Source organism: Anopheles nili, chromosome 3 (assembly GCF_943737925.1).
Source record: "Anopheles nili chromosome 3, idAnoNiliSN_F5_01, whole genome shotgun sequence".
Taxonomy (NCBI): domain Eukaryota; kingdom Metazoa; phylum Arthropoda; class Insecta; order Diptera; family Culicidae; genus Anopheles; species Anopheles nili.
The window spans coordinates 23,530,289-23,545,654 of record NC_071292.1 but is presented as its reverse complement, the minus strand read 5'-3'; the positions used below and the strand labels follow the sequence as shown (position 1 = coordinate 23,545,654).

Below are 15,366 nucleotides of genomic sequence, written 5' to 3'. Positions count from 1 at the left end.
GTACGCTTTTGTTTATTCGTTAAATAGTCTATCACTTTGGTTGCAATCATGTCGTACGATTTTGCCAGCAACGATTCGGGATATTTGAGACACACGGGAGTTCCGGCATCGCTGCACTGCATCACATCCTTTTCGATCGGTATGCGTGCAAGCACATCCACCGAAAGTTCCTTGACGTATCTTTCGACCAAATTTTCGGCGAATTCTATCTGATTGTCGCATTTATCGCACACCACGTGGCTCATGTTCTCTACCAAGCCTATCAGAGGAACCTGTAGTGTGCGATACATTTCGGCTCCCTTTTTGGTAATATCTAGCGCAGCCGCTTGTGGGGAGCTGACCAGCACCACCCCGTCTATGGATACATTTTGGCTCAGCGAAAGGTGAACATCACCTGTACCAGGAGGCGTGTCTACAACAAGTATGTCCAAAGGGCTCCACGCTGCTCCCTTCAACAATCGTTGAATTGCGGACATTACCAGAGGACCACGCCAAACCACCGGTCCCGTATCAACCAGCAAACCCATTGATAAACTGTAAATATGTAAAACATTAGCTACGCTGCTTAGTTGTACACCCTACCGTATTCGCAGACAATCTGTACCATTTCACGCCGTAATTGAGCAGAGGAACAATCATGTTTCGTTCATCCACCAACGGTGCCTCACTGACGTTCATCATCCTTGGCACAGATGGGCCAAAAATATCGCCATCCAACAGCCCTACCATTTTCCCGTGCCTGGCTAGTGTGACGGCCAAGTTGACCGCTGTCGTCGTCTTTCCTACTCCACCTTTGCCGGACGATACCACGACAATGTGTTGGACTCCCGGAAGTGCCATTCTCTTCGGTAAACTTCTGGCCATAAGTTCCGCCTGCCTTTGGTCTGGCTTTGAGGCGAACATTCGCACTGCTAGCCTGGTGCATTTTAAACTAGTATATCGTCCTAGAGGAAACATAAGGAACAATCCTTTCAAACGCATCTGTACCGGTTTTTAGTTTCGTAATGTTCCGACTACATTGTTTACATCCACTTTTGACGTTAAATCAGTTGATACAGGGTTGGATTCCGGCACAGAGCGGAACGCGCTAAATAATTGCGGAGTCAAAATGTTCAATCTTTCCGTTAAACTCCCTCAAACAAATAACATCAACTAAACGAACATTAATAGTGCCCAAACATCTCCTTAGCTAGTTCCTAGCATTTTTATTTGAAGTATCTCTTTCGTATAGTTTAATACTTTAAATTTAACACCTTTGCCATCGATCTAATTCTTATAAGCGGTTGCTTCAGCAACCAACTTTAAGCTTATCGCATTCTACATTCTATTATATTCTTCAACCAGTCGATCTTTTTCTCGATCCTCTCCAATTGCTTATTGAAGAGCTTCAATTCCGCAATGAGCGCTTTGAGTATCGCAGGACATGTGTGTACACATGAGTTGGCAGCTGCTAGAGCTTGATCAGGACGAGCACTTGGAGGTGATTGTTCAACTGCAGCATTTTGTGGATTGGTTTTCTGCGCAGTAATTCTAGAGCTGGATTTATTAGATTTAGTCTTTCTGACTCTCTTCATGTTTCCTTTCTGCTGCGTTTTGGTCATGCTCCTAGTCACCATAGAATTGGTGGAATGTTGTTGTTGTTTAGCTTTGTAACCCATTGGATATCAATTTGTGTGCAATTTTGCAGTAGTCGATCGTAGAAAAGTTCAATGTAGTGGAACTATCTTTTTACTACGGTGCTTTTAAACCTGTGAATAATATACCAATAGAAATGAATTAAAAGACTGATCCATGCTATACTAGTTCATAAGCTACAACAAACGCACCGGTTAAAACAAACACAATACACAACGAATACAAACTGATCATTAGCGGTTTCAAACACAATTATTTGAGTTGTGCGTTGTATTGTTTAATCCTTTTGCTCTCTTCTTACCGCAGTCTGCATTCCTCAACAGCTACTAAAAGTATGGGAAAGGATCTGTCATACGTTTATAGGCCCATCGTGAAGGGCGTTGGTGCTAAGTCCCATCTCAGCGTTTAGTAATCTAATTCAAATTATAATTTAATTTTATGATAAGCAAATATTTTGAAAGCAGCTCATTTAGAAACCCTAAACAATGTGAAAAGTTGTTCATGGTGAAAGCCTAGCTGAACTGTCCTGAACTGTACTGAATTTTTGAATATTCGAAATCTCCGCCATGTTAGATTTTTAGTTTGGCGACATTGCTTGCTTGAGAGAATTAACAAAAAGGAAAATACTTTTTTAGATGTGCTCTTTTTATTGATTGAATTTAATTCAATTACTACATAAATAAAATAAGGTTAATAAAGCAGGAACAAATAATAACAACTTATCGAAATAATCGTGAAAATAAGATAAACCTTTCATAGCCATTATATCCTCACTTATCGTAATCGTTATATCTGTATCATTTCACTGTATTATGGAGAATCTAAATCGTGTATTAAAGCTTCGTTAAGAAATATAGATAAGCTCACCTTTGCATTATTACAAAAATTTCCTCTTTTTCCTTCTCTGTCGAGGATGTTCTCAATGTGGATTCTAGGACCATGGACCCTTCTGTATTAATTTTTGACTAAAAAAAAACACTTTATGACCTAAGTAGTGGAACAGTTTTCTCATGCGGCAAAGAAAATCTACATATTTTGTCTACAATATTTGAAACGGTACGATTCACGATTAACGCTCAAGTTTGTGATACCGTACTGACAGCATGTCGACTTTCACCTGTACTGTCAAGATCGCTCGCTGTCAAGGATTGAGTGTCCCACCCGTCGAAGCTAGCTGTTCAAAGCGCTTCTTGATGTCGAATGGGATCGGCGTGTACTCGGGCAATAGAGAGGAAATAATTAAGAAGAACAAAGCAATATGCTCCAAAGAGGCCTGTAGTAGCCGGTCCCAGCAAAAGAAAAGGTCCTTCGCACGCACCCGGCCAACGGTGCAGTGAAACGGGGCAGGAAACGAAGTTATTTCAAGTAGGCTCTAGGGAGTCTCCGAGCAGCATCGTGGCTTAATCTCGCGGAAGAAGAGTGCCAAGAAGAAAACGGTAGGAGTTTCAAAAGGTGAAAACAATGCATATTCTGGCAGTGTAGTGTTTTTGTTTGTTGCCGCAGGCAGCTTCTCGTCGTCGTTCGGTGTTGTTCCGAAGGTGCGATCACCGGATGCACTCTGAGCAGCATTCACCCAACCGACGTACGGAAACGGCTAGTAAAGCGACCCACATCCGCAACCAGTGCCAGTGGCATTCGTACCAGTCATCGTCATCGTCATTCGCATCATATAGCCGCCGTTATCTGCTCCGCAGAGGGTCAGATGCTCCGGGGCTCCTAAAATCGTGTGTGCTAAACGCGTGTGTCCTTCGTTCGATGTTGTGTCCCTCGAATCTGTGTGCATCGTGCTAGAATCTGTGCAAGCTCGGTCCGGCAGGAGCTGTTGCCGGAAAAAGTTTATAAAACGTGTGTGTGTGTTTGAGTCGACGGGGGAGCATTTGGTCGCCACCGCCTTATTCTGGTTCCGTTTCGACCCAGTGGCGCTTGCCTGTGTAAAAGTGCAACAAAAAAGGAAGCATTAACGGAGAAAATTCACAACCACCTCGCGCAACCCTTATTGCACCCGCCCAAAGGGGTGGTTGGTGAAAACGGTGCGGTGCGTGTGTTCGATCAAGTGTTTAGCGTGTGTACCGTTACCTTTTTGCTTCGTCTGGCTTCAGTGTCTTCTTGTTTTTCCGCGGATATAGCTCCCTCACCTTGTGCGCTGGCAATGTTGACGTCGTCGGCATTGCATTATTAATTATCGCGAGGTACTTCTGCCGCTTCGCGCAACGATCCGAGGTAAGAATTCACGGTTTGTTTAGAGCGAAATAAAGCGAGGATAAAAAAAAACTAATAAAAAATGAAACATCATCCCAAACGGGGCGTTGGACTCGGGAATGTTTACAAAAACGCCTAATCCCACACACTCGAAGAGGCGGGGTGGAACAAAAAAACGCGATTGGAAGTGGAGCAGGGAAACCCATTTTATGTATTGTGTGCTCAAGCGGGAATCTCAATTAAATTATGAATGTATGCGTGCTTGCGTTCGACCTTATGCTAACGATGTCGATATTATCGAAAGCAACGAAGCTGATTGTTATTCAAATTGTATGGTAAAACATTAAAATCTTGAAGGAAAAGCATGCTCCAGCAATTGTAGGCGGAACGAGCTGTATTCGAGCCCAGAATGAAGTCCGTCGATTCAGAGCGAGACAGTTCAAAAAAGCAATGCTCAAAACATCGCTTTCAAAAGGCATGTGCGCGCATCGAACCTTTTTCGTGGCCAGCTTATGCTAACGCTGGCTAAAATGGCAAACTATTCTTATACCCAGTTGGCATTTAGCTGGCTTTAGTCTGTCCATGCCGCTTTCGCTGACACGCTCTTTCTTGCAGCTCGCAGCATCAAACATGCGACCTGTGGGCTGGCCTATCCTCGAGAATGGTTCCCTAAAGCAAACATTCATAAACGGAGCCCTTGCCCCATCCAAGCAGCCATCGTCAGGTGTTGGCGTGTTCAATTAAGGCTTTCGTCCTCACGACAAAGTGACATTTGGCAAATTTCTCTCTTTTTCCCGTCCTACGGCGTTGTATATCGATGTAGGGGTGGTGTGTATTGGTGTAAGAAAGGCGATGGCTTTAACACGCCAACGGCATATCCCTGTGCCCCAAGATCCTTTTTGGAGTGCCAGCGTGCCTGCCGAAATGTGAGGGGGTTAACAAGAAAAGCGAACGCAGAAAAAACCAAAATAGAAAGGCCTGCTTCGTCATCACATGGTAGGCTATGATTTTGTTCCTTCCACACGCGGGTGAAGGAAAAAGAAAGTTGCTGACCATTTGTGCCCAATTTGCAAGCATCCATCGAACTCATCATTGCTCACGCGACATACCCCCACACACACAAACGTGGAGGCCCATATGGCTCGCACACTTTCCCGTCTCTCGGAACCGGGTGCCTTATGCTTCTCACCCCACCCGATTTATGCTCCATTCGGCCGGATATCCGGCGCAGCGGTGTGTGGCACTGTGTGCGTGCGAAAGTGTGCACGCCGCCCATTTTCATTGAGGAAAAGCGCCACCCCTCCCGGCGCAGAAAAGTCAGCAACCCCTGCGCACACTGGCGGCGGAATTCGAAGCACTCCGCGGCACCGGGACGCTAACGATGAGAACCACGCGCTTTGACGGAGTAACGCGAGAAAAAAAAGTCACCCTCCTCACCAATACACGTGCACACCCTCACGCACAATGGGGGTGGATGGGTGGGATTGGGAGTGGTGTATTTATTGTACTCCCCGCTCTGTTGTGGCATTGGAGGAAGCAGCCGGTCGACGACGTCGTCCCTTGGCGAAGTGTCGATGTCAAGGAGAGTCTAAAAATGTACTCCTGCGCGCAGAATGTGCCGGCGTCGTCCTTCCCGTCGTCTTACGATGTTTGCGCCCTTCGGAAAAAGGTAACGGCACCCCCCAACGCGCGGTCCTTTCTGTCCCTCGAGCTGGTGTCTCGGACTTGGGATTGGAATTTTGGAAGGCAATTCCATCGCAGCATCCTTCAGACAGAACGTAGCTGTGCGCGTTCCTGTTGATGTTTCGAATCGCCTCTGTTTCCTTTTTCCGGTCCGTTCCGGTGGGTTGTTTATTGACGTGTGCACCCGCGAAGAGATGAAACATTCCGCGCCCCTTAGCAAACCTTGTGGTGGACTAATTATTGCATATCAAATCTTCTCGCAACCATATCGCTCGGTGGTTCGAGAGATTAGCGATGACGACTACCGTGGCCGGGGCCATTATCTTTCTCACAAGCTCGATCCCCTGCTAGCTGGAACCCGGGGAAATATCCATCCAAACGACGAGAACCGCACGAGTGTTTAGTTGATATTTATGGTCCACATTCTAGGCGGTGGCATAAAGATTTACGAGACGCGCTCTCGGGGAAGTTTACACAGCGAGACCGACTTTGTGTCTAGCGTTGTGCTTATTGTATCGACGGATGAGGCTCATTCACGGGCACATTTGTGAAAAGCATTAACGTCGGTTCCTGAGGAGCATTACAGGAAAGCCTAATACGCTACGAGGTTTTGAATAATGGGCTATTGTGGATGGATTTTAAGGGCGGTGCTTTGAAATGGACTGAAAAGCATCATTTTCAAATTGCTCCAAAGTTTGTTCTCTAAAAGGGCGCATGTTTAGAAAATTAATGCATTAATTGTTTCCGTGCCATGTGAGATGCTCCGTGTTCTGTGAAACAATGTGTTGTTCCTCTGATGTTCTGTTTTTTTTGTAAAAAATCTTCTCCATTCTAGCCTGTCATCGTTCATCAGATTGATCGAGTTGTATAACACCGCAATTCAATAGCTTCGTGCAGCTTCGTTTGGCTCGTCCGATGATGCGTATCGAATGGATCGAACTGTATTGTCTTGCCACTGAGTTGCGTGTACGAGTTGCTGATAGTTTGTCGTATAGAAACGACACCTTTCTGCACCTTAGAAGCGCTGAAAAAGCTATTTTCCCTGGCCCTGGTGTGGTGTAGAAATGGAGTGATTGGAAAAAATAGCCACATGTGTTCTGCTGACCTCAATACGAGGAAGTTAGATGACGATAGCGTTTCTGTACTCCTAAGTCCCCATCACTAAGTCCGGCTGCAGTGCTTATCTGTTTCAGGGAACTAACCGGATCTGGGATAGGCTGGGATTGATTTGTAACACGGTAGCCTGAAGTGTATGCATTATAACACCCCTAGGCTTGCCCGATGGGTGTGTCCTCAGGTTTCTTTTTTTATTGAACCGAGATTAGACGACCGATGGGATGGTTTAATTTTATGGTGACAAACATCCACTATACACCGATGGCTGTAAATTGCCGGTACTGGGTTACGCGAACACGCTGATAGTAATTAATGTCTGTACTTTTGGACACCTCCCCGAAGCAAGCTTGCGTTAATTCTGCGTTGAATAAGCCTCGGGCTGGGTGAGAGTTTTTTGAGCTGAAATTGCATTTTCCTTTTAAGCTTCGCCTCTCTCCCAACCCAAACTGGCCCAATGGACGTTATTGGTGCACGGTGAAACAAGAAATCGTCGAAAAGCGTGCCAGCGTGTACGCGGGGCGAAATGTGTTTAAATGATATGGATGCTAATTTTCAGGTGTCATTAAACGATCCCATTTGAGTGCGTTCCTTTCACCTGCACTTTCAAACCATCATGCGAAGCAACACGAAACGAGATCCACTCACATTGCCCTTTTTTATGCGTCCAGCACAACATAACAAGCCCCAGCCCCATCGTTTAAAGCTGCGGGAAAATTGCGAATGCATCCCTTTTTCATTCGCGTGGTTTCGTGAGCCTTAGTAGGAGAATAAAAAAAACAGCACGCTAAAAGCGATAGTGAGCGGGTTGCGTGGTTGTGGATTGTGTGCCTGCCCGCATGCTTTTGTCGAATTGATATATATATATATATATATATTTCGCAAATGCATCACCTGTCAGCCAGGTAACAACGGCCAGGATGGGTGCACATTAAAACCTTGGCCTTAGCAAGGGTCTAGCCCGTTCGTGCCACGCCACGCCTTATCAGCTGACGACATCGGTTCGCTATCGTAGAAGTTATTGTTTGCCGGCTAGCTACAACCGGTACGAAATGTACGAACCTCCCCGGATCCCGTGGGCTTATCTCGCTTTTCTTGTGGTGAACACTGCGGAGGTTTTCGTCACGATATGTTCCCTGGGAGCACCATAAACCGCATTCGCCGGTGCTTCATTTTTCTAGAGCGCTTCGTGTGAGATAAACGAGCGCAACTAACCGGCCTAATAAGACCCCGCGATTTATGCTTCTTCGCTGGTTCTTTGTACGGATTTGAAGAGAGGACTAATTTCTGGACCACCTTTTTGTGGCTGGTGGCTGTTGGCATTAAATTGTGATCCACTCGCGGTCAATAGCAATCATGCGGTTCGTGAAAAGCACGGTTTTATGGGTGGAAACACTTTCTCCATACCGTGGTTGCGCACGCGGCTCGAAACGTTTTCGAAACGACAAATTGGCAAGCGCGCCACAATGCAATCGGTATCTGTAAACGCACGAAAAACGCTGGGAAATCGGTACAAAAATAGAGAAAACCTGCCTCTAGCTGACGTTGGGGCCGAGGCGACGACAGAACCTCCCTGAGAATGAACGAACCACGAAGCTATGATTGATGCAGAATGTCACCGGTTCTGTCGCAAGACATTCGCAAACTTATGTTTACGCGATTTACGCAAACGGTCGTCGTGGCGGCGTTTGAGTTCGCGGTCCTTTTGGTATATGGGACCAACCGAATGCTAATGACGTTCGCAGTCTTTCATTCCTACCTTCTGTCGGTTGTTTCTTTTAAAAGGGGCCATTTTTTTGTCCTATATCTCTCTCTCTCAGTAACACCTACCTACTGAAGGACAACCCAGCTCGGACGACACTGGCGTGGTGGAATGTTTGCATTGATTTAAAAGTCGATTTGAGTAGTAATTAAAACATTCTGCGGCGTTGTTTTCAGGGCTAGCTAGCACTGGGAGAAGAAGAAAAGCCAGCGACCGATCGTCGATGGCACGTGGCCACTTTCTTCTAGAAACCATTGCCAGTCCTTTGACTCGACCAGTTGATCCCAATTGCTGCAGAGCACAATTACCTCAGACAACGGGTTCGGTCCGTCACGTTCACGCGGGGCCAGCCTTTGGTGCAGCGGCCGTAGAATTCTGGCTATGACGTTCGTGACCGGGGTCCATATCGGCAAACTAGGCTCACGTTATTAGCAGGCCGTTGGTTGATCGTTCTTACCTCCGACTTCTTGCTTTGCTGTTAGCGAAGGACCCGGGGAGCGCAACGTGGGACTCGACTGGAACTGTTCTGAGAAAAGAAAACCCACCGCGGCTCAGACTGGCTGGCTAACTTTTGCGCTGGTGTCAACGTACTTTATGATTTATGCTCCCACCGTGTCGGGGCATGGCCGTGGTGCCGGGCAGTTTGGTTCGTAATTATGCTCAATTTACATTCCGTTGTTCATACACGGTTACGATGTTATCAGACTGTTGGGGAAAAAAATCCCAAAAAGCGATGATTGTTTGAAAATAAAACAAAAAGAGAGAACAGAACCTCCTGGGGTCAATCGAAGGGGCGTTGGGCTTAATTTGTGCGTGAATTCGCGAAATCCATGGCAGAAAGGATATTAGCTAAAGTAGTACTCTCATCGGTTAGCCTACATGCATAATGTTGTCAAATAAATGGTTCCATTTCAATAGCCATTTGTGCTACATTTCAGTGCTGATTGTAGATCAATTTTTGTTCAACGTTGTAGTAAGAAATAGGATTCATGTATATGCTTATACATTTCCAGAAATTTGAGCTATAAAAGGAGCATTTTTTGTTTAAATAAAATGTATGTTTTATCATAACAAAATCATTCTTCCGCTTCCGGGAAAATAAAACGCAACGGATACAAGTGCGCACCACTTAAACTCTACCATTCAGCTGCCCAAGCTGTGCAACGATCTGAACAATCCTGCTGGGCTGCTGAAACACCTCGCAAGCAAAGATGCTCCCGGTGCTTAACCTGATTTAGCTTTGTTTCGCCTACATGAGTTGGCACGATTTGCTTCTTGAGCGGAGGCTTCTTGAGAGAAAAAAAACGGTCTATTTCCGTGATGGGCCTTATCGTTGCCGCTGCTAAAAGAGGTTACGGTGCGCTGGAAAAGCTGCCTTGGCTGGCCGCTCGGTTGTCTTACAGTGATATAATCTACGGACCGAAACTACTCGCCGCCGTACGTATGGGTTTTGATCTGGATTTAAAAATATGGTAATCATACCACTCAAACCATTCTGCTGCTCTTCTTTTTTTCGCCTTCAACCTGCAAACGCGGTTGTTGCTCTGAGGCAATGCATGTCCAGGTTGGTGTGTGATTACCTCGCACGCAGGAGTTTCCAAAATTCCGTACAATCAAACCGTCCTCGCCCAGAGCACAAGCGCGTCCAAAGCTAGTCGGTTTTGGGTTGACGTGAAAATATTTCATTTTTATTAAGCACACGTTTCCGCACCTACTACGGCTCGTGGCGCTTTTCTCGCTTCTTTTCGTGTCCGCATTTGTTGTACACCTGCCAACGTGCCCGTGCTGTGCGGTGACGTGTGGAACGTGCTGCAAGGAGTTTTGTCCAGCTACGGAACCACTAGGGCGTGTAACGATGAGCCTCGCAGCGGTGGCTCGCTCGTATTCTAGCGCCACAGTTTGCTTTCAAATTTGCCCTACTTCAGGCAACTAATCATCCCCAATGTTCTAAAGCAACGTTGCCGCAGGCTCACAGACCTACGATGGGCCGGTCGAGATTCTTAGTCACAGCGCTGATAATGAATGACGACGGTAGATTGCAATGTGTCGTGTGTGGAGTCATCGACGAGGCAAGACCACAGCAACGTGAAAAAAAAAACGCGACATAGTTTCATTTTTTTCCCCCGATTCGTTCAATCCCGCCAAGTACAACGACTTCTGTGGAGTTGCGTGTGTAGGTTGGTTTTTTCTTCTTTGCTTCACATTTCGTTAAGTGGGTCAATTTCTTTGTTTTTATTTAAAGACAGAAAATCGGCTCCCCCTGTGTTCATTACGATGATGAGGAAAAGTACAGGGTTTTCCGAGAAGCTATTACAGCAGGTTTACGTACGGTATTTTATGACGAGGAAGCAAGCATAATTTGCTACTCTGCGTTCTATTTACTAAGCCTAGAGCATCGCTTTTCTAACCAAATTAAACTAGTTTATTGTCGTTACCCCAATCGCGTTCGATACGGGGGTCTTTTTCTAGAGCAGCAACCCTGCATCCAAGCTTCATTTGGATCGCATATGGCCGCTAAATAGTTGAGAGACTCTGACAAAGTTGCAAAAATGTGCACACGCCTGAATCAGGCATCATTTTGGCCCCTTTTGGCTGCCATCTCACGTCTCCAAACGAAAGGAACGTTTCCGGATGATGAGTCAGAGCCTCAAGATGGAGACATTTGTTATGATGATCGTGTGTGTGGGGTGATCATATATTGAAAATGATACGAAGGATGATGAAGGAGACCAAGGTAAACACATCGTCCGTTGGCTTGGAGTGTTTGCACCCTGTCCTGTGGTCCCCTGGCATGAGGAGCTGGCCTCTTCCGGCCATCGACGTGAGGTTGATTATGCAAAATAAACCGGTTCCGTTGGAATTATCCGTTGGATCACGCTTCGCACTCCCATGGGTTTGGATGGCAGTTTTATTGTCTTTATTTGGTGCGAAGTCGCTCGTGTGATGGGCGCGTTGCTACTCCGGGGAAATATTGCAAGTGAAAAAGAGTCCCTTCCGCAACCGGTTGATGGACGATTATCGCTCCGGTACACACAAACACACGCAACCATCAGGACATGCTTTGCGTGGCAGAAAGTGCCATCACGGCGGTCCCTGTTGACTAATCGAATGAAAGCGAAATCGTCGTTACAATCACGAAAGGGGCACTTGTTGGGACTGCTCGGTACAGGGCCAAATCTGTAAGAGTATAGACCCTTTTTTCAATGGCTGGATGGGTTGGGGTACACCTCACTTATCCTCTATCCAGCGCGTTTGACGAGCGAATTTGGTGGCTGTTTTTGACAGGGAATCCGCTAAAAGAGAGTGGAAACGTGTCAACAGCTAAAGGACTCCTAGAGACACCCTGACGTCACACCCTTTCGGTGGAATGTTTGTAACATTTTTTCAGCGTTTTCTCACCCAGAGGGCTTGGTCTCGCGAGACGCGCAAGTCGTCGCGACAAAATTCCACTTGCTTGAGTCAGGAGGATCGCGCGAAGGAACGAAGGGAGTTCTAATAATAAATATTCATTTCATTCCATCCACTGGATGGTGTGTGTCAATGTCAGGCGAAAAGTCAATTGTGATGCTATGGATTGCCGGGGAACTTGGCTTTGAATTTCCTCCAACATAATGCCAGCTCGCCGCGGTTGGTACGTTGTGGAATGAAAGAAAAATGTGTTGTTTCCGGCTTCAAGCAAGCGGTGAATGAGTAACACATTATTCATCTATCTTTTTTTATGTCTGTGGCAGATTGTACAACACATATATTCCACATATCCAATCCTGTGCTTTACTCTTTTTTTCAAATGATTTTCATGATAGTTAATTATGTCGAGCAATCTGACGTTCTTGTTGGGAGTTTTTTTTATAAATACTGGTTGGATAATATTAACGGGTTCCCTTTGCTGAAACTGCGGTATCATCGTAATCAATATAGGAACTCGTTCGACCTGGGGGGAAAAGCACGAATCTTTTGGAAAAGCTGGCATTCTATTATTGTTCGCTTTCCCTGCGTGTGATATGACGGAACTGCCCAACCCCTAGTTAGGCGTGGGAAGGAAGTGACGATGGAGATAGGTCCCCTATGAACTTTGGCAGTCTTCCAAACCATAAAAGTATCGTTAAACCGATGCCTCTCGCCTCCATCTGCCCGGCGAAGCACGAGGCGTCCATATTTGGCTTAAGACAACCTATATTTCTTCCCTCAGTTGGCCGCAAACAGTCGGAAGCGTTCTAATACGAATTGATTTGTGTTTGATGGAGGAAGAAATGTATCGTCCATTTGCAGTGGCATCATGAAGAAGGACGTCCATTTCTATGCCTGTTATCATATAACGATTTTACCGTTATCATACTCGGTTTTCTCGCAAACCTTCGTCAAGAAGTGTACGTTTTATAATACACTGCATAAACGAAAGCCCAGAAAAAAGGGTCATAAAATTGTAAAATAAATATGTTCGCATTTTTATCAGTTACCCGTGTCAACGACCGTTTCTGCTGTTAGCATGCTTTTAAATACACTCATAACCGGTGCCGGTCGTTGGCCATGGATACGAAAAACGCCCGGATTTTCACGGTCACACCCAAGCTAGCCAAGCGGGCGATTTAATAAACGCGTGGAAAAGAAATCCCTCCCGTTCCGTTAAACTGTAGAAAATTAGTTTTCCGTGTATCTTTGCGGGAAATGCCTGGCGCTAATGACAGCATCTGGGGCAGCGTAAAAAGCTTGAACCACTCGAAAACGTCGCGGTGCTCAGTTAACGGAGGTGCGAAGATCTCAGATTTTGGTTCCGTTTCGCACCATCGTCGGAAGATTTATCCACCATTTTTTCCCCGGCATTTTCACCGTGCTCAAAATGTATCACCAAAAACCGGTGTTACGTGTGAGTCGCCTATTAGCGCTCGAGAAGAGCGTGTGTGTGCGTGTTTTGAACGCCATTATGTAAATTGGGAGGGTCATTAGATGTGACAGAGAGAGGGTGTTATTTCCCTCCCCTTTAACAGATAGTGATTTTTGCCAAGCTGTAGCTTCGCCGAATCAGCCCCAAACCGTAGTTTGCCATAGCTCCGTTACATTATTGTCGTGCTTAATTAAGATTCTTTCATTTACGAAACACGAAACCAGATGTTCATCGTGTGGAAATGCTCCCCTGAGGGAAGATGTTGCTCAAAGCGGTGAGTCGCGTTATCATTGCTCGACTCCCCTAAAGGGGCGTTTATATTTTTTGGGTTGAATCGTATAAAAATGCGTGCGTTGTGCATTCTCTAATTGCCTGTGAATCACTCCCTCTGAAGCAAACACCCACCTCAACGTCTTATTATTTCATGGCAAGTGTCACGCCCAGCTGCACCGGTGCTGCGATTTTACGATTGCTCCATAATCATACCTTCATTACGGCCGCGTTTTAATTTATCTCTCCTTGGGCCAACAAATAAACACGGCCATTTAACAGATTGCTTTTTCCCGGCCTCGGGTCCACCGCTTTTGGCCTCTTTTCGCGCGATCTTCCTGCGTAACGTCTCGATCACCACCTCGTGGCCTGCTCCTGTCGCTAGTTAAGCACGAGGACGACGTTCTCTTCGTTACCGCTAAATCGTCTAGAACGAAAATCTGGGCAATAATCCAACCTGGCCACAAGGCGACGAGAACCCCCCGGGGAGCATCGCGTTCGTTAGGTGCGTCCGTTGTTTTTCGGTCACTTCCGGTGAGGTCCTGGGGTCGGAGAGTGGACCGTTTCAATCCGTGAGCATGTGCAAACAAATGGGCAAATTTTCGTTATCGATCCAAACGCACGCCGAAGCTCTTTAGCACGGTGGCGCTTTGGAAGATGAAATTGGACCACTGCCAAAGCCACCGTGTCCTAGGGCTAATGGTGATAGGTAGGCTACCACAGAAAGGAAGGAAGCACACCGTGAGCCTCAGAGTTTTCCCTTCAACCGTGAACTTGTGGTGGCAGAACCACGCGGACTGGATTTATTAAAAGTTTAACAAAAAATGAGAAGCTAAATCGCGTCATTTGCTAACCCAGGATGAAGAACACCGAAAATGGCCAGGTCATTGACTGGTTAGAGCTCGAGAAAAAAATATAAATAATTCGCTACAAAAGGAAGCACCGAACAGAGCGGTAAATTTGGGAAAGATTTCCAAGAAGCTCCGACACAGCAGAAAATGGCAATCGACTCGCACGTTTGAGGATGGTCTCGAGGAGGGGTTTGTTCGTAAATCCTCCAGGTGGAACGTTTATTAATATTTTAAAACCACCATATCCGTACGGCGTCGAGGAATGAGGCCCGTGGGCAGACTTCCAACCGTGTGCGTAAACGGTACAATTGAAAAAGATACCCATCTATTTCGGATTACGAGCCGGAGACCGGTAACACCGGTATATGCCATTTTTACCAGCCACTCGCCGTGGGACGATCCACGGAGAGAAGGAACTGTGACGGAGAAGGTTGGCAAGATATCGTGTAGTAAATGGGTGGAAATAAAAATTGGCAACCCGCCCGCTGGGGCGGCGAACTGTCCTTGTGGTAGGTGAAGGTAAACGGTGACGCTGTTTGGTCTGTAACCTGGTTCTCTGTCGGCTTCCGACAACACCGACGGTTCTTATCAGGACATCCACCGACAAGGTTAAGCATAGAGCGAGGCATAGACACCCCCTGCACGAAGCAGTTGTAACGAGTTGTTTGAGGTATATCATGGCCCAGTTGACAGGTTGTGAATGATTATCGATCAATCGATATCGACAGGGGCTAGCTCTAATATACTATCAGTAATATTGCGCTCTCTCCAGCTGAAGTATCGGTAGTTTTTACTAATTGCATCGCTCGTAGAAGAGAAAGTTATCATCGCAAGCGTTATGATGCGTTATTCGGCTTGGCTTTAATAAAAATAAACCCCGTATGTTGCCGATCACGAGCACGTGATCAGCTGAAGCATAACACCGCCATAAACTGCATATACAGGTGTATAACCGACCCTACAAGAACTCG

At 46.2% G+C, this 15,366-nt stretch overlaps 1 protein-coding gene across 1 annotated transcript; it reads right to left on the bottom strand.

Moving 5' to 3' along the window:
* Positions 1–8: 8 nt before the first annotated feature.
* Positions 9–903, bottom strand: LOC128723921 (iron-sulfur protein NUBPL; the record flags this gene model as incomplete). Its single annotated transcript, XM_053817686.1, has 2 exons — positions 605–903; positions 9–534 (listed from the first exon to the last, which is right to left on the bottom strand). Coding segments are annotated over exons 1-2 (825 nt in total), but the record flags the coding sequence as incomplete, so codon positions are not given.
* Between the last annotated feature and the right edge of the window lie 14,463 nt (positions 904–15,366).